Source organism: Podarcis cretensis (genome assembly GCF_951804945.1).
Source record: "Podarcis cretensis genome assembly, chromosome: 17".
Classification (NCBI taxonomy): domain Eukaryota; kingdom Metazoa; phylum Chordata; class Lepidosauria; order Squamata; family Lacertidae; genus Podarcis; species Podarcis cretensis.
Genome location: NC_137187.1, coordinates 29,831,084 through 29,853,791, shown reverse-complemented (window position 1 = coordinate 29,853,791; position 22,708 = coordinate 29,831,084). Strand labels below are relative to the sequence as shown.

At 46.4% G+C, this 22,708-nt stretch overlaps 1 protein-coding gene across 4 annotated transcripts in view; it reads right to left on the bottom strand.

Moving 5' to 3' along the window:
• Nucleotides 1-22,708, bottom strand: part of SMARCA2 (SWI/SNF related BAF chromatin remodeling complex subunit ATPase 2) — a 139,134-nt gene that overhangs the window by 56,748 nt on the left and 59,678 nt on the right. For all 4 annotated transcript variants that reach the window (XM_079959122.1, XM_079959123.1, XM_079959125.1 and 1 more), the window contains 11 exons: nt 20,554-20,654; nt 19,779-19,929; nt 17,747-17,910; nt 13,916-13,982; nt 11,001-11,111; nt 8,155-8,397; nt 6,758-6,871; nt 4,732-4,839; nt 3,054-3,140; nt 1,765-1,811; nt 1,274-1,440 (listed from right to left, as the gene is read on the bottom strand). In XM_079959122.1, the coding sequence (XP_079815248.1) occupies nt 1,274-1,440; nt 1,765-1,811; nt 3,054-3,140; nt 4,732-4,839; nt 6,758-6,871; nt 8,155-8,397; nt 11,001-11,111; nt 13,916-13,982; nt 17,747-17,910; nt 19,779-19,929; nt 20,554-20,654 (1,360 nt within the window). The remainder of the gene's footprint in view (nt 1-1,273; nt 1,441-1,764; nt 1,812-3,053; nt 3,141-4,731; nt 4,840-6,757; nt 6,872-8,154; nt 8,398-11,000; nt 11,112-13,915; nt 13,983-17,746; nt 17,911-19,778; nt 19,930-20,553; nt 20,655-22,708) is intronic.

Sequence of the window (22,708 nt, the reverse complement as noted above, 5' to 3'; positions counted from 1 at the left end):
ACTTGTTATTGATATGAGCTTTCGTGTGCATGCACACTTCTTCAAATACGTCTTCAGATACACAGTATGCATGCACACGAAAGCTCATACCAATAACAAACTTAGTTGGTCTCTAAGGTGCTACTGGGAGGAATTTTTTTATTTGGTTTGTGAACTTTGCCTTGGAAGCAGAACATGTTTCACTTCTGTTGAGTGTGTTCTATTTGTAAATTGAGTCCCCCACTGCTATGGGAAAGCACGCCTTGGTTTAAGAACGCTTTGGTTTAAGAACAGACTTCCGGAATGGATTAAGTTCATAAACCAAGGTACCACTGTACTGATACATCACATCACAATGTCTGAAATAAGGATGGAGCTATGCAGAGGCATTGGCTGGCTCCATAGTTTTCCCCACATCGTGATTTTTGCATCACACACACACACCATGATTCGTGATATACTGCCAGGCCAAAAAATTATGAAACTGATATATCGATATAGACTTCAAACTGGGTTTGGACTACAGACTGGTCTGTCACCTAGAACTGCACCAGCACTTGCTGCAAAATTAGACCTTCTCAAAAGTAAAGATGGGAAGCAGCCAAGACAAATAAATCAATTTTGATGAAAACTGTGTACGATCTTAACGTAAAACAATAAAGAAAAAACAGAGCAAATACAGTGGTACCTCGAGTTACAAACGCCTCAGGTCACAAACTCCGCTAACCTGGAAGAGTTACCTCGAGTTGAGAACTTTGCCCCAGGATGAGAATGGAAATCGTGTGCCGGCGGTGCAGTGGCAGCAAGAGGCCCCATTAGTGAAAGAACGCAACAGTTTCAGGTTAAGAACAGACCTCCGGAATGAATTAAGTTTGTAACTAGAGGTACCACTGCACAAAAGAGGAAAAGGTCCAAGAGGAGAGCTAAAAAGTTGAAGGTGAGAGCTTTGTCCACCTTGGACAAAGACTGCAAAGGACTGGAGTCAGTACTGGAAGGGCTTGAAAATGCCTTGACTCCGAGTTGCATTTCAAGTAAGTCAGGGAAGTTCTCCCCATCCTATAGGCAAGGGAGCTGCAAGAGCGGCTTGTCTTAACCACACTGTGGCTGAGGCGAGATATAAACAAGGAACTTTCTGGCCGGCAGCTGGCACTGCTACGGATGTGAAGGAAGGGAACACCTTCTCAATGCCCTGGAGGTGGGGAGAAACAGGGGTTTGAGAGCGGGAGCCCCTGGCTCCAAGATCACAAGACGCCCCTCATTTATTTCCCGAGCTCCTTTCCCTTTGGAACATTACCGTCAAGTCGCAGGTAAGCAAAATTCCGAAAAGCAAAATAGTCTTCCATGATGGTCATGAGGGACGTCATTTGACAGAAGAGGAGGACGCGGTGGTTGGTGGCTCGCAGCTTTGGCAGAATTCGATCGAGCAGCTCAAACTTCCCCGAAGCCCGATAAAGCTCAGCTCTGTGAAGAGAAAAGGCTGGATAATAAATATTAACAAGGCGACATTTGCACATGCAATTAGCAGCACTGATGGCATATCGATTTCTATGCACATCCTACTTCTTGCCTATAGGCTGTTAAGCAGAATGTTTGGTATGGACTGCAGAAAACAAACTATGTGTGGTTTCTTCTCAGATATTAGGGTGCACAGGGATTACTTCCCCAAAACCTACAAAAACCCCAGAAAGAGAAAAGCTCCAACCTAAAGCCAAGCAACTATCTAAACACTTAAACTCTGAAAGATTCTGTGATGACAAGTTCTAGGAAGTAAAAAATAATAGTTACCCATTGATGACACCATTTGAATAGCCCAAATGTTCAGCAAAGGATTCCTGCAAACGGAGAACAGCAAATTACTTAATACGACTAGATTAAACTACACCCAACATAACTCTTTCTAAACTCATAAACCTAGGTTGGTGGTGCTAGTTAAAATAACCGATTTTTAAAATGGTAATTCTCTTATTAGTGCATAGACCACATTGTAATAAACATACTTCTCTGATGTCAATCAACTGGCAAGCTACTTGCAACTTATTGAAATGGATGGATTGGTAAATAAAAGCCAATAAAAAGCTTACATTGTCACACAGCATGTCATCTTAATAAAGTATGAAAAATTTCAGTATGTACCAATACGTATATGCCTTACATAAAAGAATAGCACGCTAATAAGATTAAATCTTGCCTAAATATTCCTTTCCAAATGGTGTATAAAAATGAACCTTTTAAAAACAATAAAGCTAGAAGGAGATGAAATATATTTTGTATCATTCAGGGTGGCACATGACTCTAGGTTATGGGAAAGATCCACAAATGCAGTTACAGGTAACAGATTCCTTAGATAATCCTCAAAAACAAGCTTTGCGCATTGTTTCATGGTTCCAATGCATGTTGGATCATCAGTGAGACTTGTTCTGAGTAGACCTCGCTGCAAGGTTGTAGAGCAGGGGGTCAGCAACCTAAGGCCCATGGGCCAAAAGCGGCCCACGGGGTAGTTTAACCGGCCCACAAGCCATCCACAAACCGAGCTGCCCGCTCAGCGAGTCCCCGCATGCTGCGCTAAACCGGTGCAGCGCAGCGCAGGGACTTGCTTCCGTGGCTCTGGAAATCGCATCTGCGCAGGCGCAGGGGTCAGAAATCGTGTCTGTGCAGACGCGGGTGCTAGAAATTGCGGGGGCATGCATGCGATCCGGCCTACGGAGGAATCTCCACCAGAGTAATCCGGCCCAGGTGAGGTAAACCTTGCCAACCCCTGTTGGGGGGGGGGATTACATTCCAATGGGAGAAATACTACTCTGTGAGAAAACATAAGATCAGTGTCTGGGCCTGAAAAATTCCTCCTCATATGAGGGACAAACACCTCCTTTTATTGCTGGCATTTTGGTTTTTTAAAAACAGATTTCTTCCCACCCCCCTAAAGTTCCCTAAAGAGGCTGTTTTTGCACACCCTGGGAAGGGCTTCCCCCTTTGGCTCTGCCCTACACAGAATAATTTAAGACCAGAAAGAACAAAGTCCACATCTCCTCTATCCCATTAACCCCTGAGATAACAAAGAAGCAACGTTGACTCACCTCAATGTGCTGAAACATATAGGGGTGATTGCAGATCTTTCTTAATTGCATGATGGTGTTCATTAGAGTCTTGGCGCCTCCTTTTCCCTGAGGAAGGAACAGATGAGACGTCACAAAGTCCAGTGGAAATGGGGGAAGATCCCACAAAACTTGGCAGACCATACAACACAGGAGACGCACTTTAGGCCTCTAGTAATACACCTTACTCCTAAATATCCCAGACTCCTATTTCATATTAGTTAACATGAGCTGGAGGGATTTCAAAGCACTCCAATGTTCCAGCTATTCATGAGAACCTGCTCCTGGGATACAGTGGTGCCCCACAAGACGAACGCCTCGCAAGACGGGAAACCCGCTAGACGAAAGGGTTTTCCGTTTTGGAGGCGCTTCGCAAAACGAATTTCCCTATGGGCTTGCTTCGCAAGACGAAAATGTCTTGCGAGTTCCTGCAGGGGTTTTCCCCTTTTTTCCCCCTTTTCCTAAGCCCTAAGCCGCTTATCAGCTGATCCGCTAAAAGCCGCTAAACCGCTAATAGCGCTAATCCGCTAAGCTGTCAATGGGCTTGCTTCGCAAGACGAAAAAACCGCTATACGAAGAGCCTCACGGAACGGATTAATTTCATCTTGCGAGGCACCACTGTGTAATGAAATCTGCCAGGAGAAGTCCAAACTGTGACTAGGAGGCACTGAGGCACAGGAACATCATAATATTAATAAATAATAATAATAATAATAATAATAATAATAATAATAATAATAATAATTTATTTATACCCCACCCACCCAAGACCGGGCTCAGGGCAGCTAACACCAGGTATAAAAACAATTGACCAAAATAAAACTTAAAACAAGACTAAAATACAACATTAAAATGCAGCCTCATTTCAGTAAAACTCAAAATCAAAAACTTTTTGGGGATGAAAATGTCAAATCTTCACCAAGGCCAGCTATCCAGACTGATCCTACGTGGGACATAGTGAGTCCTGCTGGCTTGCCTCAGCCAGGATAGGAAAGCATTTTTAAAAAAGAAAGCTACATTAGCCCCAGGCTGGCTGGCTAAGGGCTCCACGCATCAGATCTACTGGATCCAAATTTCCCAGCATCCCATTCTGCCATGTCCTGCATTTCGGGGCTTTCTACTGGCTAGGGCTGGGCGATATCTTGATATATGATCCAAAACCAGTCTGAAGTCCATACTGTGATAGAGTGGAACCTCGGCTGTCGAACGCTTCGGAAGCCAAACAATTTGGAACCCGAACGCTGACAACCCGGAAGGGAATGCTTCCGTTTTTGAATGTGTCTCGGAAGTCGAACGGCTTCTGCGGTGCGTTTCTCCATTTTTCAAAAAGGAATTTGCCGGCGGGTTGCTGAACTTTTTGGAAGTCGAACGGTCTTCCGTTCGATTACATCAGACAACCGAGGCTCCACTGTGTCGGATTTGTAATTCTTGACCTGGCAATATATCACAAATTGTGATGCGTGTGTGTGTGCGCGTGCTATGCAAAGATCACGATGCAGGAAAATGTACAAATCACTCTCCCACCCCCTCTCCCAAGCCCTGACTGGCCAGGGGTGGGGAGAACCCCCAAAGGCTTCTCATTGACTTCTTCGGGTCACACAGCTGATCAGGATAGGGCTGCTCTGGGAAAGAGAGTGGATCCGTCTTGTAATCTGCTCACCTTCTTGTCCTTCTCAGAGCCGTCTGTGAGGAGGATCCCTTTGGCTTGCATGTGGCGGTACAAGATCTTCTGGAGAGCCGACATGTCGCACTTGATCACATATTCCACCTGAGAGGAGCAAATAATGTGTCACTCTCAAAAATTCAGAGTAATGGAAACGCCTCATGCCCTGGCGAGAATCTCACGCTATCTCTAAATGTCTGACTACAATGGCACCGTAAGCCACAAGACATTTTCTAAAGCAGAGTTGGAAAGACTTCAAGCTTATGGGATCTACTTGATCTAGTAGAAACCCAAGATTCATCTGCCAAAGCCCAGCGCAGAGGAGAACCAGAACTGACCAGACAAATTTGGTTACTTGGAGATTTTTTCACTTTAGCAGCATACCGTATTTTTCGCTCTATAAGACGCACCAGACCACAAGACGCACCTAGTTTTTGGAAGAGGAAAACAAGAAAAAAAAAATTCTGAATCTCAGAAGCCAGAACAGCAAGAGGGATCGCTACACAGTGAAAGCAGCAATCCCTCTTGCTGTTCTGGCTTCTGGGATAGCTGCCTGCATTCGCTCCATAAGACACACACACATTTCCCCTTACTTTTTAGGAGGGAAAAAGTGAATCTTATAGAGCAAAAAATACGGTCATTTAGCTTAGGGTGGAGCCGTTTTGTTGCTGCTCTCGTTAAACAACTACATCATCAGAAATCCTTGCAGGTACACTGCAAATCACCAAGCGACTGAACGGCAGATCCATTTTTGCATTCTTCTGCCCAGATCTGCTTTAAGGCAGGGGTGGGCAAAATATAGATTTTCTGGGTGATTTGCAGGAGATCAGCAAGGACTCCTAATCCCATAACAACGCCAACAACCAAATGTCTTCCCCCTTAAATCATACCACTGAAATAAAGGAAGTCTGCAGAGAGGAGGCAACTGGGAATGGGTTTTTCTGTGGGACTGTGGGCTCCTGACTTAAGAATTCTAAAGTTCCAGATGCATTTCTTTTGAACCTATTTCCAGTTGTTTAAAGTCAGGGTCACAGCAGATTCCACAAGCCTGAAGCCTCTTCACTGCCGATCTCACAAGTCTTGACATTGGGGGGAAATCTGAGTTGTGAAAGCATTAGATGATGCCCTAGGGAGATCAGAAGGTTGTTTTGCCTTGGGTGCAATCTGTGAAAAGTAGGCTTATTCTACATTATTAATGAAGCGAGTTACAGAATAGGCAAACGTGCAAAGGGAGCACACAGCAAAAGACAGCAATGGAAACCAATAGAAATTATTGTGATTTTAGGAAAAGGTGATTCTGTAGATACAGATTCCATGACTACTGAACACTGGGCGATGCAGAACTTATTGTGTCTAAAGTCTCATTTTTCTGCCCCGAATGTTCTCTGTGCTCACAACACAGAAGGGGGAAACAAGGCAAGATTCAGAGTCAACCAAGCTCAATTAGTCTTTGTCTTCAGAGATAGTGTATTTTTCGCTCTATAAGACGCATTTTCCCCTCCAAAAATTAAGGGGAAATGTGTGTGCATCCTATGGAGCGAATGCAGGCTCCCTGGCTTCAGCGATAGCAACGTGAGGCCTCCGAAGCACAGAGGGAGAGCTCCCTCCGCGCTATGGAGGCTTCGCGTTGCTTTCGCTCTCCAGGCTTCAGGGATAGCCGCCTGAAGCCTTAGGAGGGCAGTGCGGGTTCCCGCTGCGCTCCGCCGGCTTCGGGTTCCTTTCGCTGAAGCCTGGAGAGCAAGACTCTCCTGGCTTCAGCAGAGAGGGAGAGCTGCGCAGCGCCCCTTCAGCCAAGCGGGAGGAGAAATGGAAGGGGCTCCGTTTCTCCTGCCGCTTTGCTGAAGGGGCGCTGAGCAGAGAGGGGGAGAATTTTTTTTTTCTTGTTATCCCCCGCTAAAACAAGGTGCGTCCTATGGTCCGGTGCATCCGAAAAATACGGTATGTTTTTGCTGCTCATTTTGTGAATTTTGGATTTAATACAGAACATTAGAAAACTTCAGAAGGTCTTCCTTCTTCCGCAAACCTTTTCTGGCAGCTGAGATTCGACCTCTTTCTTCAGCCTCCGTAACAAGAAAGGGCGGAGAACTTTGTGGAGGCGCCGGATGATCAGAATAGTCTCTTCCTCATTTAAATCCACCTGCAGGAAAGAACACAATGAAAAAATAACATGTATGGGTTTAAAAAAAAAAAAAAAGAACCAAAATTGCACTGCTTGATCTGTAGCACGCATCTTTATGGTTTAGCAAACTGAGAATCCGAAAAAATTATTTAGAGGTGTTTTTTTAAAAAAATCATAATTTAAAGAGGCTAGAATCATTATGCTAACATGGAAAGTATGCTTGAAAAGTATAAGGTAAATGTAAAGGTACCCCTGCCCGTACGGGCCAGTCTTGACAGACTCTGGGGTTGTGCGCCCATCTCACTTAAGAGGCCAGGGGCCAGCGCTGTCCGGAGACACTTCCGGGTCACGTGGCCAGCGTGACATCGCTGCTCTGGCCAGAGCCAGAGCCAGAGCCGCACACGGAAATGCCGTTTACCTTCCCGCTGGTAAGCGGTCCCTATTTATCTACTTGCACCCGGAGGTGCTTTCGAACTGCTAGGTTGGCAGGCGCTGGGACCGAGCAGCGGGAGCGCACCACGCCGCAGGGATTCGAACCGCCGACCTTTCGATCGGCAAGCCCTAGGCGCTGAGGCTTTAACCCACAGCGCCACCTGCGTCCCGCAAATCATAGAATCGGAAGGGACTCTTAGGTTCATCTAATCCAACCTGAATATGCAGCCAGGCCATACAGGGATCAAACCTGCAACCCTGGCATTATCAGCACCACACTCTAACCAACTGAGCTATCTTTGCCCCTTGAAAAGTATAAGGTAAAGGTAAAGGCACCCCTGACCATAAGGTCCAGTCGTGGCCAACTCTGGGGTGGGGTTGCGGTGCTCATCTCGCTTTACTGGCCGAGGGAGCCGGCGTACAGCTTCCGGGTCATGTGGCCAGCATGACTAAGCTGCTTCTGGCGAACCAGAGCAGCGCACAGAAAATGATGCTGTTTACCTTCCCGCCCTATTTATCTACTTGCACGTTGACGTGCTTTCAAACTGCTAGGTTGGCAGGAGCAGGGACCGAACAACGGGAGCTCACCCTGTTACGGGGATATGAACCACCAACCTTCTGATCAGCAAGTCCTAGACTCTGTGGTTTAGACCACAGCGCCACCCGCATCCCACAGCATGATACAAACAAGCAAGCAAAATCCCATAAGCAGCCCCGTTTAGGGAAGTTTTTAATGTTTGATCTTTTATCGTGTTTTTAATACTCTGTTGGGAGCCGCCCAGAGTGGCTGGGGAAACCCAGCCAGGTGGGCGGGGAATAAAAATAAATTATTATTGTAATTATAATTATAATTATCATCATCATCATACCCTTTCTCCGGTCATGGCAAAAGGGGCATTGAACCACTGCTCAAAGGTGCTGCAACTCTTGAAAATGGTGGGAAGGAGGAAATTCAGCAGAGCCCAAAGCTCTGGCAGTTTGTTCTGCAAGGGTGTCCCAGTCAGGAGGATTCTTCTGGGGGCAACGTAGTGCGTGTTCAGCACCTGAGTGAGCTTGCAGTGGTGGTTCTTCATGCGATGGCCTTCGTCGACAATCATATACTTCCACCGAATCTATGAAAAGACAAGACGACAAAACTTTCTTCCCCTAGTTCTACGCGTGCAAATCCTAAAACAGTTGCGGGCCTTCAGCTTAAAAATAAAAAAACCAAAAGATTCAGCAGGACCAGAACACCCAAAATGCAACCATGTCAGGTGCAGGGTCGGCGTGGCTCCCCCAAAATGGCCTGGCAGTGGAGGGGCTTCGTGGGGCCTGTGGGCCAAGCTTGCTCCCCCCCTCAGGGCCATCTTACCCATAGGCGCTAGGGGCGCAGGGCACCTGGGCGCCGGGCTCTCAGGGACGCCAGGGCCAGAGTCCAGGGAAGCCCATTGGTCGGAGTGCCGCAGCGGGCAGCTCTGCACTGCAAGTTCGGGGGAGACTGAGCCAGCGAGACGCTGAGGTGGCCGGCTGGCTCTGCCCTCCTGCACGCCTGGGACTAGGCAACCTGGGGAGGGGGGGCGCCAGGTGGATCTTTGCACCCTGGTGCCACATATGCTTAAGGCAGCTCTGTCCCCCCCTGCTCTATTCAAAGTACAGTGGTACCTTGGGTTAAGTACTTAATTCGTTCCGGAGGTCTGTTCTTAACCTGAAACTGTTCTTAACCTGAAGCACCGGAGCCCGATTTCTGTTCTCATCCTGAAGCAAAGTTCTTAACCAGAGGTACTATTTCTGGGTTAGTGGAGTCTGTAACCTGAAGTGTCTGTAACCCGAGGTACCACTGTACAGTTATATAGATTGGATGTTGAACAGAATCCATTCCAGAAGTCCGTTCGACTTCCAAAAGGTTCAGAAACCAAAGCGTGGCTTCCAATTGGCTGCAGGAAGGTCCTGCAGCCAATCGGAAGCCCCGTCGGACATTCGGCTTCCCAAAAAACCTTCGGAAACCAGAACAGTCACTTCCGAGTTTCAATCGTTCAGGAGCCAAGGTGTCCCGAGATCCAAGGTGTGACTGTATTCAAGTTTTAAGTAAATTATTCCGCCCTCTTTAGCGTGCCTCCTGCAAGCATACCATATCTGCCTTTTCTTCTTTGAACTGAGAAAATGTCCCCCCCCCCCCATTCTATTATGTCCTGATACCTCTCACATTTTGTAGGGGGGGGCGGAAATATTTATCCTGTCCAATTCTTTTTAATCTAACTTGGGAGACAAAACTTTCTCCTCTTAACTAAGAAAAGTTGTCTCCTACACTCGTCCATTCGGAAGAAAGCCCCAGAGAATTTAACGGGGATTGCTCTGAAGCAAGAGGGTGCAGGTTTGCCGTCTAAGGATGGGAGCGCTGTTTTCTATTGAGCTGAGATTCCTGCGTTGCAAGGGGTTGGACTAGATGATCCTTGGGGTCCCTCTTCCAACTCTACCATTCTAGGAAAACCTCTCGCTATAGTCAGAGAGAGTTTCCAAGTAAGATGAGACCCCGATCTGCCCAACTGCAGCTGCGCCAAGTCACCGGCCACCATATGAGCCTGATAGCCAAGCTGATAAAGAGAATGGGCTTGTCACCCCACAGGCAATTACAAACGCATGCTGGTTCTGTGGCCCAAAAAGAAATTCTAACTGGCCAGCCGTGAATCTGGGGCTGTGCGCTTGGTGCAGAGCCTGTCGGCAGTTTCTCCGAGGCAATAATGAAACCAAGCGCTCCAAATTCTGGTTTTAGGAGGGCCACTTTGCAACCAAAATTATGTCCCCGTCAGGAGATGCTTCAAAGAGCCATGGGGGGGGATTTGAAAGGAGAGGGAGGAATTGGGCGAAAGCTGGATTCAAACCACAAAAAAGAAGTTTAAGGTATGCTTTTAAAAAAATGAAAAGGATGGAAATCTTTGCAAAGATTAAATAAGCTATCCTCAAAAAGCCTTTAAGAAGGTGTTTGTGCCCAGGAATGCTTGTTCTCAGTTGAATATTAGGCCAGGGGGGAGATGGTCAGAAAACTACCGTTGAAAAGGTGACTATGGCAAGCACATGAAAGCTCATTAAGAAATTCAGAGGCTCTGATGTATGACAATTGGGGCTCCGTTACTTAAATGCCTCCACTTCCGAAGAAACCATGGTTCCCAAAGATTAGCTCCCACTTTTCAGAGTCTATTAACTATTCAGGAGACACTCAGATCAAAAGCGGTGATTTTGAGCTATCGGGTCTAAATGCACAAATGAAAATGAAGATAGCAGGTTTCATTCTGGCCCCTTATTATCTCCCCACATCCAGAAAGCGGCTACACAGCCAGAGTCCTTTTGCTGGCCGTGTTTGTCTCTGCTTGGAAAACAAAGAGCGAGAGAAGAACAGTGGATCAAAATGGAATAGCAGGACCCCACAATAAATGTCGCTGGGAGGATGGCGATGCTCCTGCGAGGAGCGATGGCGGGGAGGCATTGACGAGATCCACAGGCAGCAAAGCCATTCTCTCGTCCCCAGCCCTGAAAGTGGCGCAGCAGGAGAGGAGACGGTGAAGGGGCTGGAAGAAAAGCCCAACACCTCCATTCAGGCAGAGAAACGCAGAACTGCCTTTTAAAGACAACAGCGATGGCGGGTGCAGAGCCAGGAGTCTCTTTGCCGGGTGCAATCCTGGCTGTTTGGGGCGAGGGCAAGAGACCACGTCCCCAAGAGGAGCCAGAAACGCAGCCTTACCTTAGCAAGAATGTGCTTGTCCTTTATTATGTACTCGTAAGTCGTCAAAAGAACATTAAATTTCCCGCTACGGAGTTGAGGGACAAGGGATCGGCGCATCGCAGGTGTGCCCTGGAAAGAGAAAAGAAAAGCTTCCCCTGAAACGAGGGTACAGAAATGCAAAACAAATTGCAAGGGTCCTGTTGCAATGAGCAAATTCTCCAGAACAAACTGGAGAAAAAGTAAATTGTAATTACTTTGCCACTGACAATGGCTCCCGGACAGAAAACTCCACTCAGATAATAGGTCTTATTGCTGTTGCAAGTTAGGCTGAAGGTCCGTATTGTTTACAAGCGCCTTCCTAAGAATATCAGGGGCTGAATTAGTCCATCAGTGAACTAATTCAGTATTGGTAAACCACCTGAAATCTCCAATAAAAGCCATGACATGAACGCTCACATACAGTGGTAAGCTCTGGTTGCGGACGGCTTCTATTCCGGAGCTCCGATCGGATCCCGAGGTTTCCGCAGCCAGAGATGCCTGTTCTGCGCATGGGGCGATAGAGCGCTTCTGCACATGCGGCAAAACCCGGAAAAATACTTCTGGGTTTGCTGCTTTCGGAACCCGAAGTTTATGTTACTTGAGGGTAACGTAAGCTGAGGTTCTACTGTATTATACTCCTGGATAGCTCAGTTGGTTAGAGCGTGGTGCTGACAAGGTCAAGGCTGCAGGTTCGACCCCCGTATGAGGCAGCTGCGTATTCCTGCGTTGGGGGCTGGGCGAGATGATCCTCAGGGCCCCCTCAACTCTACAATTCTATGATTTACAACAAATATTTCAGAACGTACAACCATACAGAATTTATCCTCTGTCTTGCTCCAGCCAAAACGCTTACGATCATTAACGATTTCCTGCTGCATTTCAATATCCAAAAGTAACTGTGACTTGTTATAAATTGCACTGAATGAGTATGAGGGGAGTGTCCAGGAGCCAATAGCATACCAGAGATAGATTGGGAACAACTTAATGGTCTCTTGGTCACGGCCATGAGAGGAGATGGCGCGACACGGGGCGAGGATCACAGGTCAAGGCAGGCTTATTCTCCTGCCGCCATCCTGCAGCCAGGTGAGCCGCAAGGGCGTCACAAAGCACCAGAGATCCACCCCAGGGTAGGGACCCCCCCCCCCGAGAAGGTCCAGCCCCAGGGGGGATGATGGTCAGACTCAGCACCACCACCCCCCAAGCAGGGGCCACGGCCTTTGGGGCAGCCCCACCCAAAACTCTACAGATGGTTATTGGTGCTGACCTTTGACCAAAGTTATGATGACAACAAGAACTGAGCCAAGACTTGATGCCACGAGGAAGGCAAAACCTCAACACAAGGAGGCCCACTATGCAGAGCCCAAAATAATTTCGGGACCCTTTTAACCAGCAACTGAACCAGGGCCGGATTGAAGTTTGATGAGGCTCTCAGCTCCTGAAGGTAATGGGGCCCTTTCTATGTCCAGCTGTCCTTGGTCAACAACAAAAGATCACTGTTTTTTTGTGTTGAATATACAGTGGTGCCCCGCAAGACGAATGCCTCGCAAGACGGAAAACCCGCTAGACGAAAGGGTTTTCCGTTTTGGAGGCGCTTCACAAAACGAATTTCCTATGGGCTTGCTTCGCAAGACGAAAATGTCTTGCGAGTTCCTGCGGGTTTTTTTTCCTCCCCCCCCCTTTTTCTAAGCCGCCAAGCCGCTTATCAGCTGATCCGCTAAGCGCTTAACAGCTGATCTGCTAAGCCGCTTATCAGCTGATCCGCTAAACAGCTGATCCGCTAAGCCGCTTAACAGCTGATCTGCTAAGCCGCTTATCAGCTGATCCGCTAAGCCCCTAAGCCGCTAATAGCGCTAATCCGCTAATGGGCTTGCTTCGCAAGACGAAAAAACCGCAAGACGAAGAGACTCGGGGAACGGATTCTTTTCATCTTGCGAGGCACCACTGTATGCTATATGTTCATTTATGGACCTCATAGGTATCTCAAGCCATTTGCACATAGCAAAATATGTATTTTATCAAAGTGATTGTTAAACTGAAATACAATTAAGAAGAAGTATCCAGAGTTTTTCCCCTCTACATTTTTTGGGGGCCCCCAAGAGAGTGGGGCCCCAAGCTATAGTTTGTTTAGTTCATACGTAAATCTGGCACTGAACTAAATGTATCCATAGCAGGAGTATATTTGGGGAGGGACTTTGCAGAAGCACAATGGGCTCCAAACTGGGGAGGGGAGGCCACTGCCGGTCATGCGTGACCCAGAGAGGTGAAGTTCGAGGCTGAGCCCCTCCCCCGCCTGCTGGGATCACCGCGGCGCTTCAGCAGCCAATGAGAAACGCCTTCTGGGATCTCAGGAAGCGGTTCGGCTCCCTGCGCATGCCCTGCGCCATCGTGTGCCTAAGGGGGCCGGCAGCTGATGGCAACAAGCCTCGATCCAGTGTACAGATTACTGTACTTTCCTGTGTATTAGACGAGGGGTTTTTTGGCTCAAAAATCATGTGAAAAAACTGGGGTCGTCCTATACACGGATAGTGGCTTTTTTTTGGGGGGGGGAGCTGTGCACAGTCAGCCAGCTGGTTGGGGGGGGCACGCAACTCCCCCCCATGCTGCTGCGGGAGATGCGCGCTCTAGGGAGTGTTTCTCGCAGCAGCATAGGGGGAAGTTGGTTGGCGGTCCATGCTCTAGGGAGTGTTTCCCGCCTTTAGAAAGCTCAACAACTTTGGGCCATTTCCCCTCATTTTCTTTAAATTTAGTCCCCCAAAATAGGGGGTGTCTAATGCACGGTAAAATACAGTGAGCTGTTTTCAGTGCACGGAAAAACCACACAACTAAATAGTTGGGGGGGGGGGTTATGTGTTTATACTGCCCACTTTATATTTGGATATAAAGGACATCCAAACCTTGTAGGAGATTTTCACGACAGAAGGAGCCCATTTGTCAAACTCGTAAGTCCAGTTGGATAAAGTCCTGTGTAAAAGATTAAGAACACAAAGCATCTCAAAACCGATGGTTCTACAAATTGACTTAGAACTCTGCAGTCTTACAATAAAAGATATAATGAAGTCTGGTTTTTGATTTTCAAGGTGTGAGACCAAAGGAGAGCAGAAGCTTTTCTCGTCATCTCAGAAAAGGCTCCCAGGAGCAGGCAGTCCCCAGAACGGACCCTGCTTACCTACTCGAGAGTAGGGCGGCTCCTGACAGCATAGTCATGATACGCTGAAAATTGGAAACAGGTAACTCCTAACACACCTATTAACCGCCGCAAAGACAACTATTGCCAGGACATGGAAATCATTACAATTATTAACTGTGGACCAATGGTATAATGCAAGGGTCAGCAAACTTTTTCAGCAGAGGGCCGGTCCACTGTCCCTCAGACCTTGTGGGGGGCTGGACTTTATTTTTTTTGGGGGGGGGGGTGAACGAATTCCTATGCCCCACAAAGAACCCAGAGATTCATTTTAAATAAAAGGGCACATTCTACTCATGTAAAAACACGCTGATTCCCGGACCGTCCGCAGGCCAGATTGAGAAGGCGATTGGGGCGGATCCAGGCCTCAGACTTTAGTTTGCCTCCCCATGGTATAATGCAATCTGTCCAACAGCATTATTGGGGAAGAAGGACACAAAATTTAAAGAGGCCAAAAGAAACAAGGCCCTATTGATTACATGAATAATATGGTAGAACAGTAGTCACAGTTTACAGCCATCTGGCGTGCATGAAGTACGTATCATAATTTTTTAACCTTCCCTCCCTCTTTCTTTCCTCAAAAATTCCTAAAAATTCTAATTGCTATGGATACAAAATACCTTTTACTTTTGGTCCCCAATCTAAGCAAAACATGAAATACATCATTTCATACGTGGAATAAGTGTAATAATTTTTGGCATACACACTTTGGCACAACTTTGTTAATGCATTCAAAAACGTTTACCCGAGTGTTTTTATTGTTGATTTATTTTTAATTTTACCATATGTAATTGTCGCTGGCCATATGTAAACAAACAGATATCTCAATTCAGCAGTTTAAAGATAAGAAAGAATAAAAACAGTGTTACAAAAAAACACCACCCAAGAGAAGAGGAAAAGCTGCCTGGGTTGCAGCTCGGGACTCCTTTCTCACATGCATGCAGACACTTGCCCAATTTGAGCCCAATGTATTGCCTGAATATATTTTAGTGCTTTGCTGAAGAGGAGGGGATTTGCAGAATCTGCACCTGTTTGCAGAAAGACAGTGCAGCAGTCTTGTAATTACAAACCCTGTGATTTATTTTTTTGCACTTAGAGGTCTTTGCTTCCCAGTCCTCTTCTGAAGACACAAGATTTCCCCTGAAAATGGAAATCCTGTTGTGCGTTTATTGCTCCTCGCTAACTGATCTGAAGGTACAACGAAAAGGGTCAAATGCACATTTGGGCAGATGCTCGTTTCGTTTTCCTTCAAGCAGGTTTCCAACCTCTCAGTTTGCAAGTGAAAATTTGGGGAAACGTTAATAGGGGACTGTGGCAGGCGAGAATTCTACCACTGTGCTCAGGTCAAGACTTGCCAAAAGAGATGAATAAACTCTTCATGTACGCTACAACTGCGGCTAGGATTTTGCTGGCCCAAGGATGGAAAAGTGATGAAGAAGGGCAAGGAAAACTGATGGAATATGCTGAAATGGTGAATTTTTTCAAAAGTTCAGATGCTGCTGCTGCAATGAGGTTGCTGACTGGGCTGCAAACCGCTGTGAAGCTTAACTATGGTTTAAACGTGAATGAATGCTCAGCCTACTAGTCCCTGGAGCTAAAACGGCGTCTGCTTTGCTCCTGGTGAGCTGTTGGGAGCAAAGCTTGGCTTAGTGTCCTGCCCAAACCAAGCCTCATCGTTTGCTCTCTCCAAAAAAGCGCAGGGGGTATACAGTGGCACCTCAGGTTACATATGCTTCAGGTTACATACACTTCAGGTTACAGACTCCGCTAACCCAGAAATAGTGCTTCAGGTTAAGAACTTTGCTTCAAGATGAGAACAGAAATCATGCTCCGGTGGCGCAACAGCAGCAGGAGGCCCCATTAGCTAAAGTGGTGCTTCAGGTTAAGAACAGTTTCAATTAAGTACGGACCTCCGGAACGAATTAAGTACTTAACCCGAGGTACCACTGTATTCCAAGAAGCAGCTGGCATTACAGCTCATCATCGTACGATTGAAGCAGATATGTCCAAAGTCCATTTCAGGGGCCTAATACGACCCGCCGGTCGGTTTAATCCAGCCCCTGCGGCAGTTTATTTCCTGGGGTAAAATGTCAATAAAAAGCCCAACAACTTCAATCCTAAAAAAAGCCCAACAACTTTGGGGTAAAATTGTAAAACCAGCTCAACAACATCATTCCTAAAACAAGCTCAACAACTTCAAAAGCTCGATAAACTTTGGGTAAAATCGTAAAGAAAAGCTTTAAAAAAGGTCAATAATGCTGGTCGCATGTTCACTTCATCAAATCCGGCCCTCTTTGAAAAAAGTTCAGGCACCCCTTTTGTGGAGAGAGCTTGGCATCCAACGTCACCTGACATCCACCTGGCAGCGTGGCGGCAGAAGAGGAGCAGATGCCGTGAGCTCACCTTTCAACCGCTGCTTTGCATAACTGCGGCTTAAAGCAGCGAGGGAACCGGACCAAAGACAACGGTGTCATTTATTTCAATTACAGACTTTTGATTTTGAAGGGTGGGAAGGAAGAGCCCCCAGACATCCTTGGAGAAAGGTAATCAGATGCTCCTCAAGGCCAGACACACCTGCGCAAAGGTAGGTCTGACTCGGTGGCGTGATCGCTTTATAATGCAGCCGACTGGCTTTCACTAAAACCACTACCTTAGTAAGAGCAATATGGGTGTTTTTCCACCCCCAAAGTTCAATGTTTCCAAAAATAGAATTCCCTCCTGGGGATCTGGGCCCTGAGATGTTAATTTTGTGTTTGTTTCAAATCTAATGTTACACAGAGCCTGGGGCGGCTGCAAAGGTGGCTGGTGAGTCACCGAGTGAAAATATTCACAGCTAGTAGGTACCGACACCAAAAGGAGGAAAAGGAAGACTACAGTGGTGCCTTGGGTTACATACGCTTCAGGTTACATACGCTTCAGGTTACAGACTCCGCTAACCCAGAAATAGTGCTTCAGGTTAACAACTTTGCTTCAGGATAAGAACAGAAATCAAGCTCTGGCAGAGCGGTAGCAGCAGGAGGCCCCATTAGCTAAAGTGGTGCTTCAGGTTAAGAACAGTTTCAGGTTAAGAATGGACCTGCGGAACGAATTAAGTACTTAACCCGAGGTACCACTGTATTATGAACCAAGGGTGCTGCAATGCCGCAAAGGGTGCCAGTTGAGAGCACCCCCTTTAAAGATCTAGCAGCTGTGATAAAATTCTTTAAAAACGAAGGGAAAAGGATGTCGCATAAAATAGGAAACACATGCATTTCTCTCGCTCCCCCCTTGTGACTCACAGGAGGGAGAAGCTGTAATGACTAAAAAGCACAATAATGCTAAATGCTTTTTATCAGCCATCTGGTCCCCAATGACATGTGAGAAGAAGGGAAGACAATCAGAGAGGGAGCCCAGAGACCCCCCTCAGCACAGCCTCCTGCATGCTTAGTCTAACTGCTAAGCGCGTGCATATATATATATATATATATATATATTCCATGTTGTTAATGAGCCAATCTGCACGGCGTAGAAAAATATCATTAGGAGGAGTTCATCTACTTACGAGAGGGGAACGATGATGAGATAGGGGCCATTGAGCCGTTTGTGGTCCATCAGGTAAGTGATGAGGGCAATGGTCTGTATGGTCTTCCCGAGGCCCATTTCGTCAGCCAAAATCCCATTCAGATTGTTATTGTACAGAGAAACCATCCATTCCAGGCCCTGGATCTGAAATGCAGGAGAATCGCCTCAATTAACCGGAGTCTGAGCACAGCAAAGTTTTGATCTCGTGCCTCGGCTTTCATGAAAAATAAGCCGCAGATATTACAACCTGGGCATGATGCCCTGCAGCTCTGAATGCCACAGCCTTTATTGACAGATGCTTTGGGCACAGTGCTAGAGATGAAAGCCGCTCACACTGCAACACACTGCAGGCTCTTAACTGTCCCCATGTGTCTTGAATGTCTATTTCCAGGGTCACACATTCTTGATTTACTTTTAGAACAATCTCTGTTCTCCAACTTGCAGGTGACAACCAACAACCCTGACTCATCTTTTGGAATAAATTATAAAGAGTGCAGAATCAATTCAATATTGGTGCATTATGATGAAAAAAAACCCACCTCCTAAAGCTGCTAAGTTTTAATCAGGAGTTTAATCAAGGGACGCAGGTGGCGCTGTGGGATAAACCACAGAGCCTAGGACTTGCCGATCAGAAGGTCGGCGGTTTGAATCCCCGCGACGGGGTGAGCTCCTGTTGCTCGGTCCCTGCTCCTGCCCACCTAGCAGTTCGAAAGCACGTCAAAGTGCAAGTAGATAAATAGGTACTGCTCCGGCAGGAAGGTAAACAGCGTTTCCGTGTGTTGCTCTGGCTCGCCAGAAGCGGCTTAGTCATGCTGGCCACAAGACCCGGAAGCTGTACGCCGCCTCCCTCGGCCAGTAAAGCAAGATGAGCGACGCAACCCCAGAGTCGGTCACGACTGAACCTAATGGTGAGGGGTCCCTTTACCTTTACCTTTAGGAGAAACTGAGGAGATTAAAAAAGTAAAGTCCAGTGAAGATGTAGCCATGGTTTGCAAAGTGGAAGCCAGTCTTGGACACGTGTGCTCCTTCCCATGTTTTAGACTCAATTCAAATGATACTTCAAACCATGGTTTGTAGGACTGGAAACTTGCACACACTGTCCTCCACTGCCAGGCTGATGCAACCACAGTCTTCTGTGGTGTCCAATTGGCCAGCTGTAGCTAATGTTGCCCACAAAACCATGGTTTGAAGGTTAGCATGGTTAGATTGTTAACCATGGATTGTGCTAACCAGGGTGCCTATGTAAACCAAGTTCGAAACCGGAAGTGAAGAGGGCCTACAAACCATAGTTAAGAGGGAAACCGATTAGCATTAGCCATGATTCATAGGAGTGCTGATGCAATATTAAAACCACAGTTAATGCTGAAAAAGGAAGGAGTATTCATGCAGGGTAGTCATGCACACCCTGTAGAAGACCCTCCGATCAGATGTCAAGGAAATAGACTTATAAAAGACATTCGAAGGTAGTTCTGTACAGGGATCTTTTTAGGATCGTATTGTGTTTTCTTTTGTTGCACAGAGTAGCTGGGGAGTGGCCGCCGGGACCACATAACACCGGTCTTGAAAGACCTACATTGGCTCCCAGGATGTTTCCGAGCATAATTCAAAGTGTTGGTGCTGACCTTTAAAGCCCTAAATGGCCTCGGCCCAGTATACCTGAAGGAGCCGTCTCCACTCCCATCGTTCTGCCCGGACACTGAGGTCCAGCTCCGATGGCCTTCTGGTGGTTCCCTCACTGCAAGAAGCCAAGTTACAGGGAACCAGGCAGAGGGCCTTCTCGGTGGTGGCACCTGCCCTGTGGAACGCCCTTCCATCAGATGTCAAGGAAATAAACTACTACCTGACTTTTAGAAGACATCTGAAGGCAGCCCTGTTTAGGGAAGTTTTTAATGCTTTATCGTGTTTTTAATATTTTGTTGGAAGCCGTCCAGAGTGGCTGGGGAAACCCAGCCAGATGGGAGGGGTATAAATAATAATTTATCATCATCATCATCTCCCCCAGGGGTGCATACCTGGTAATGTTTCAATGTGCCATTAATCAGGAGGGAAGACTGCTTCTCCACCCTCTCGGCTATCGCGTGCGCCACAGTGTAGTACGACTGGGACTCTCCTGCGCTGTATTCGTGCATGCTATACTCATCGTCCACATCTTGTTTGGCCGTCCTGCAAAGTGAAGAGATAAAGGGAAGAACTTTATTTACGCTGCACAATTCCTTCATGATTTTTTAGCTCTTGCACAAGGACACAGAACTAGCCGTGCCCAAATGTTATTGCACTCTTATCATTTTTGTACCATTTCCCCCAAATCATATCTTGCATTTTATTATTTTCCCAGTTGTTGTCATCTTTTATGTTCATTTAATTAATTGGAAGGGTTTACTCAAACCCTCCTAGTGAGTCCACTCCTTTACAATACTTCTGTAAATACAACATAAACGGTTCCCTCATCCTTTTTAAGGTCTCTATTGTCCTTGCCTCTTCATTTTTCAGTTATCTTCGCCACTTCAGCAAAGATAACTGGAAAATTAACGCAATGACATTTAGGTAAAAGATTGCAAAGTTAAGATAGAATAAAACAGGCAGGAGAAACAAATATTTAAAGAACCAGAAGGGGAAGTTGAGGGAAATCAGGGGAGGGAGTTGGGATTTATACATGTTGGTTGCAATAGTGATGACTGTGTAGAACATAAAATTATAAAATTCAATAAAAATTCAATAAAAAATATTTTAAAAGAAAGAAAGAAGAACTAGCCGTGCCCAAAAGGGTTTGCTTCCCAAATGACTCACTCAATTATCTTCTTAGCGTCTCTTTCTGGAACGTCTTCGCTGTTTGGATCCAGGTGTCTCTTTTCGTCTGTTTCTTGCCTACTTGAATCCTCATCATCTTCCTGTAGAAAACAGGCAGCCCAGCTGTCAAACTTGCGCAAAAACTCTGCCGCCACTCGGAACCTTCTAAGTGCAAAGTTCCCCCATTTTCACATCTCTTGGCTTTTGTTTTACTGAACGCAAAGGCTCCTTCCCAACAGAAAGCCCAGCTAACGTTTACCCACCGTCACAGGAATAAGGTTTTAGCGTGGTTTTGATAGATATTTTGCTTTACAATTTTGTAAAGTATTTCCAGATTTACAGTCGTCGTTGCTCCCCCCACCCCACTCTTCCTGCCTTTACAATACCCAAACTCCGTTTCAGAGTTCCACCTCATGGTGATAGCAGGATGGCCATCATTTAAGAAGAAGAAGAAGTGAAGCTTTAAATGTCGCTGGGTCTTCTTATATGAACCGCTGCTTAGTATTTTCAAAATCAGAAATTATTCAGAATACTTTGTTCCACAAGGCAACGTTTTCCACTGTTTTAAAAAAAGGGCACCTCTCAGCGTGTTCAGATACTAAGGACTGTTCATCTGATTTCTGCCTTTTTACTGTACCTTCCCTGCAAGTAATTCATCGGTAAGCAATTTAGCTGCCCAACGGTTATCATGGTTCAGTTTTGACCATAAGCAGATATGTGGTCAAGGCAAAAGGCTGCCTTAGAGCATCCTGATGCAAATACAGTGGTACCTTGGGTCCCAAACGCTGAAAACCCAGAAGTGTTCCGGTTTTCAAACGTTTTTAGGAAGCCAAATGTCCATTGTGCCTGTCAGCGACTGTTTCCGGGGCTCCTGCACCAATCAGAAGCTGCGCCTCAGTTTTTGAACATTTCAGAAGTCAAACGGACTTCTGGAATGGATTAAGTTTGGCGCTTTAGTTTTTGCTATTTATTTTGCATTTTTGTTTTTGAGGCTTTTTCGGTTCATTGGTTTTTGTGACTGTGAGGAACCCAGTTCAGCTACTGACTGACTGATTGTGCGACTGTGGAAATGGATAAAAGACCCCCATCCAAACAATGACTATCAACAGGGCAGGTAAGAAAAAACTAGTAATTTTTATCATCTACAATACTGTCTTATTTATTTTATAGTACAGTACCTTGATTATTGGGACGTGGGTGGCGCTGTGGGTTAAACCACAGAGCCTAGGGCTTGCCGATCAGAAGGTCGGCTGTTCAAATCCCCGCGACAGGGTGAGCTCCCATTGCTCAGTCCCTGCTCCTCCCAACCTAGCAGTTCGAAAGCACGTCAGAATGCAAGTAGATAAATAGGTACCGCTCCGGTGGGAAGGTAAACGGCATTTCCGTGTGCTGCTCTGGTTCGCCAGAAGCGGCTTAGTCATGCTGGCCACATGACCCGGAAGCTGTACGCTGGCTCCCTCGGCCAATAAAGCTAGATGAGCGCCGCAACCCCAGAGTCAGTCACGACTGGACCTAATGGTCAGGGGTCCCTTACCTTGATTATTGCTTTCGTTTTATGGATCAATGGTCTCATGAGATAGAAAAAAATCATGTTTAATTGCTGTTTTAGGGGTTGTTTTTAAAGTCTGGAACGGATTAATCCACTTTGCATTACTTTCTATGGGAAAGCGCACCTTGGTTTTGGAACGCTTTGCTTTTGGAAGGAACGGACTAAGTTTGACAACCAAGATACCACTGTATTTCCAAAGCTGGGTGGCTGGACCTCTGCTCCCGGAATCAGCAGGAACCAGATAGGGACCCCTTAGGTGATCTCTGGGTGCCAAGCCAAAGAAGGAAGAGGCAACCTTGGCAGAACAGGCCCTATTTATTTAAGAGACTCCCTTTTACTTTTTCCTACCTAAAAGTGCCGCATTCTAAAGGCTAGAGAGAAATCAAAGCATATTCAGTTTTTCCTGCTGTTCTTCAACTGCGCACATTTTCCAAATCTCTACTTACAATGCTTTTAAACACCATTTTGCATATTACTGAATCCCCGCTTGATTGCTAAAGTGGCAAAATACACCAACAGCTGCATTTCAGATTTCTCTCTCCCCACTCTCTGGTGCATTACTGTATTTTAATGAGGGTCTGATTAAAAAGATCACACTTTCCAGAG